The sequence below is a fragment of the Malurus melanocephalus genome, unplaced genomic scaffold (assembly GCF_030028575.1).
Source record: "Malurus melanocephalus ecotype Western Australia unplaced genomic scaffold, MMel_1.1 scaffold_940, whole genome shotgun sequence".
NCBI lineage: Eukaryota > Metazoa > Chordata > Aves > Passeriformes > Maluridae > Malurus > Malurus melanocephalus.
The window spans coordinates 38,387-43,050 of NW_026624172.1; the positions used below are offsets into that span (position 1 = coordinate 38,387).

The window sequence follows — 4,664 nt, forward strand, 5'->3', positions numbered from 1 at the left end:
GAGCGAGCCGGCTCTGAGGGGCAGCCACCCGCGGGGAAMCTCGTCTCAACGAGGAGACCCTGTGGAAAACTGGTGGCGGCCCCACGGTGGCCACCCCCAGGGGCTGTCGCCAGGCTCGGCGGCGCGGGAGGCCGCGAGAAAGCGCCAGGAGGCGAGCGGCGCCTTCGGGTCGGCCAGCTAGGACTCTACCCTCCAGCGGAGGACGGCKGGAGGCCGAGGACGAGCGAGTTGAGCGCCACCGCGCAGCGGGGGACACCGAGCTCCGCTCTGCCTCAGCCACAGCCACCGCCGCTCTCCACACGCGGGGAATCGCAGCCGTCCCGCCGGGGCTTCTAAATGAGGAGGCACAGGGTCGTTGCCAGGACCTCGACAGTACCACTGGGCGGTGGAGCAGCGCAATGGGGCGGGGCAGCTCCTCCCCACCAGCAGCGGAGGTGGGGCGGGGCGGTGCCGTGGGGCGGTGGCGGCATTTCCGCAGGGTCGCGGTTTCACAGGGAAGGGTTCGTCTCGTAGCGGCAGCGGAAGGACGCCGGGAGATGACAGATGCACTGCTGCCCCACGGATGCCAAGCGGCGGAGCCGGCGGGGGACGGCTACTTTCGGAAGGTGGGAGGCTCGGTGGCTGGCCCGGGGCAGGTGGACTGGTTGCGTCCCCCGAGGGCGGTTTAGGTCTGGGGATCCTCTCTCCGTCCCTCACGATCTGCTTTTTCCTGGCGGAGCGTCGTGAGCTCSGTCTCTTGGCAGCCCAGGGAGGCAGACTTGGGGTGGGGAGGTGGGATGGGGACCTCGCCCTGACTGAGCGCGGCTGYAGGGACTCGGGCGTGCAGATGCGCCTTGAGCTGGCGGGGCGCTGCGAGGCGACCCTGGCGGACCCCGCCTGCTTCTGAGCTGGGCGTCGCTCTGAAGGACAGGAGCGCTCGTAACTTCACAAAATAAGTCAAATCGTATGTCAGCTTTCTTTTTGCCTTCTTTATTAATTCCCTTCCCCCGCTCTCTTMCCTATTTCTTACTGCGTCTCCTCGAGTGCTCTCTTGTAGATTGCCTTATGTGCCTGTAAGAAAGTTTACTGGAATAGGTTAGCGAAGTTAACAGAGTCGTTAGGAACTTCCTAATGAACATCCGCCCTAATTACTTTTCAGACTGAGTGGGCGGCTTATGCCATAACCTGCACTTGAGTTCTTTCTRCACAACAGTAATTAAATATTGCCTGTAATGCAGCCCTGTGGGGTCCTGTGAACTTCACTGGAGGTAAAAGACAGTAAGTGCTGTTTTTAGAGAGCTTTAATTCGGCCTTCCCTGGCTGTTTTCAAGTTCTCAGAGCCTGTGACTTTCGTCCATACGTTTCAAGTCGGGGTGTAGGTACATGGGGGTTTTGGTGGAGGTTCTGGATCCAAGGCTATAAACTGTCTGGTCTATGGAGGGGAGGAGAAAATCTGCATACATCAGGTTGTTGCTGTTTGTTGCTGCTTTGCCCACTTCAGCTGGATTGTGTGGTAGGGAGGCACTTTGCTTTGTTGCCCTGTTTACAGGCTGTTTGATTATTTTGCCGCAGTATTTATCAAATTCATAACATTGCAGGAGCTTAACAACACTGCCTTTAGCAGAGGAGCTGTTTGTAGCTGAAAAGTGCGAAGCTTTACCCGTGCAAGCCCTGCTGCAAAGAACCACTATCACCTAGTAAATGASTAGATAGACTAAAACAAAATTTTTAGCAAATCTTGTATGGCTTCTTCATTTGAGTAATTGTACTATAATATTTGGTGAGTAAATCACTTATTTCTTAGTTTAGTAGGTAATCATACAATGTGGCCAAGTTGTAACTGCTTAGTTTTCATAGCTATGTTTTCTACATTGTAGGAAGCTTATAGGCTGCCTTGAGGCATGTTCCTAAAAAAAGTTGACTTTTCATGAACTAAATTTAAATAAATCAAACCTTTCACCTATTTATTTTTACTGATAAGGACTAACTGAAGTTTTGTAGCCAAGTTGTGCCTCAGGTCATAAGAGTAATATACCATTTACACTCAGATTTGCTAAAGGACTGAGTTTATTTTAAATTAAGTTGTTGTGTATTACAGTTAAGATCACTGAAACAGCATTAGATCAGTGTAAAGCCTATTGGACAGGAATGAAGCTTGTCTCATGCATAAAAATATTATAAGATCAATTTAATACCTAAACATGAGCATCTTTCCTGTTACTTACTGCTTTAAGACATAAGTAGTGAAAAAGTGGGAATCTTGATAAAATCCGAACCAAGTGCTGCAGTGCAACAGTCTTCCCTCTGTTCCCTCAGATCTTTGAAAGGTTCAACCAGCTTGTTACTAAAAATATAAACTTCAGATTTGGCTAGATGCTCAAAGCCTTCGGTCTCTAAGAGCAAGCAGGAAACCAATATATCCTGTTATACATTAGTTGAATGGTCTCAAAGGTCAGAGCTTTGATTCTGACTCAGAAGTTTTAGGTGAAGGGAGGAGGAAAAACTACAAAAAAACCACACCAAAACAATCTCACTTCTGGAATCTTTAACAGGTACAAGCTGTGAACCCAAGGAGATACTTTAAATGCAGTATATACATGTCCCTGTGAATGGTATACTTGGTGATTCATGTGACTGAAATTAGTGACAGAGCTGTTGATGGGTRTCCAATGATCTTCTCCCCTTCCCGTCAGAGTTATTTTGGTATTGCTTTCCCCTTCCTTTTTAAATCTATTTGTTTTCCTGAAAGGATTTGAGGGTTGGTTTTACCACTTTTGTTGGTGCAGAATCAATTTCCAAGGATAATCCTTGTGTTTTTAAGTCAAAAAATATTTAAATTAATGAACTTTTTTATTCTGTAAGCTGTGGAGCAAGGTGAAAACACGTGCTTTGCATCAGTTCTGCTCAAACATGGCTTCCAAGAAMTATTTATGCAATGCAGTTGCCTCCCATACTTTCTAAGGATATTGTGCAYGATGAAATTTTATAATTGAGAAAAATTGAGCAGTTCACAGCATAGTCAGTTGGTTTAGACTCTTGATATTTTCTTTTGATGGCTTGTTACGGGAAGTGTGCTCAGTCTCTATTGCTCTTTTGTGTATTATGCTTTTTGAAGTTTTAGATACAGCATACCAGAAAGCAGCCCTCAGTATCCCCAAGATGCAGTAGGTAAAACAACTTATATACTTACTTTTTGTTTAGTGCCCTTTTTTTTTTTTATGTAGGGAGGCATCCTACATAAATAAACTAGGCATAAACTATGACTGGGTAGGCATAAACTATGACTGGCCAGAAATGGGGAAACAAATGCACAATCATGTTTCCTGATTTGAGTTCTGTTGTCACACCAGAAAGTGACTCTGCTGGGTGAGTCTGAGATGTGATGGGTACTAGCAACTGAAGTCCACTTTCACCCTTTCTCAGATTTACGCTCTCTATTCTCTTCCAGTGATGTCAGAGYTGCTCTGGAGGGACCTTTTCCTCTTTCCCTTACCCCATCTTTTTCCATTATCTCCTTTTTTTTTTCCCATGGCAAAGGTCTATCATTCATATATGCAAAATTAAATTTTTCCTTAAACCTGTAATATGCTTTGAGCCAGCTCAGAGTGTGTGTTTTCTGTTGATGGGKTTTTTTTTTCCCCCCCGTGTTTTTAATCACCTAATTTTAAGGAAATTAMCTGTGTAATTAACTATGCCACTGTTGCCCCTCTTCACTTCCTCTTGTGTCTCCCGTCCAAAACCCTTTTTAGCTATTTGATGAGCTGCAACCAAACTTGTGAGARATATTTTACTTTTAAAAGCAAAACAGACAATAACAAAAAATATCCTTACTGGTGTCCTGAGGAGGATATGGCGAAGTGGAAGAAGCACCTTCAAAAAGAAGCTGGAGCTTCTGCCTGAAACTTCTTAATTTCTGGGGAGATAATACACCAGGAACTGGTTTTGCTACTGTTGTGTTTATCTTGGCTTAGTTCAGTGTACATTGCCAGAGCAAACTGTACCTGTCCTCTTGGATRGTGTGAGTGCTCTTGGACCATCAGCCTCATATCTTGACCTACTCTGTWTGGAGTTTCACATTCTTTCACTGTTACTGGCAGCAATTTATGAATCAACCATGCATATCCCACACATCCATCCAAATTCTGCCCCCAGTCTTTCTTCTCTATGAAAATAATGACAAAACTAATGATAAGAGCGAAGAATAATTTGTTTTAAAAGTAGAGCAAAGCATTTAGACAGGAAGGATTTTTCARCAGACCAATAGTATTTAAAGCAGATCTGTTGTCATGTGCTGCTTTGCTTACATGACATGTTTCTCCCACCTATGGTTATTTCTTATACCTGCCACGGTTCTGTGGATTGCTTGGCCTCTTAGATGTCTTCCTGTTTTTTTTTTTTTTTTAGTTAACTTTGAATTCTTGAGAGAGAAACAGCTTTCTTTTTCAAGCTATTCTCCCTTTCTTTTTTCATCTTTTTTTTTTTCTTTACGCACAACCCCACTTAACCAGTAAGCTTTTGCAAAGTAGATATCCCTGAAACGTATTAATGTATAGAACTCAGGATATTTATAATACAGTACTCACCCAACCACAGGATCTAGTGCTTGTGTGAAGACCTGTYAGTAGGGCTATGCCTGCCTTATTTTGATTTGTTTGTTTGGGGGTGTTTTTTGTTGTTGTTGTTTT

The 4,664-nt window shown here is 44.7% G+C and overlaps 1 protein-coding gene across 2 annotated transcripts in view; it reads left to right on the forward strand.

The window, feature by feature from the left end:
- The first annotated feature begins 448 nt into the window (after positions 1–448).
- The window catches only part of RHPN2 (rhophilin Rho GTPase binding protein 2), a 28,774-nt gene continuing 24,558 nt past the window's right edge, over positions 449–4,664 (forward strand). The window contains exon 1 of one of the 2 annotated variants that reach the window (XM_057386242.1): positions 449–605. In XM_057386242.1, coding sequence (XP_057242225.1) covers positions 537–605 — 69 coding nt within the window. In that variant the 5' untranslated portion in view covers positions 449–536. The remainder of the gene's footprint in view (positions 606–4,664) is intronic. The other variant, XM_057386243.1, reaches the window with a different exon arrangement.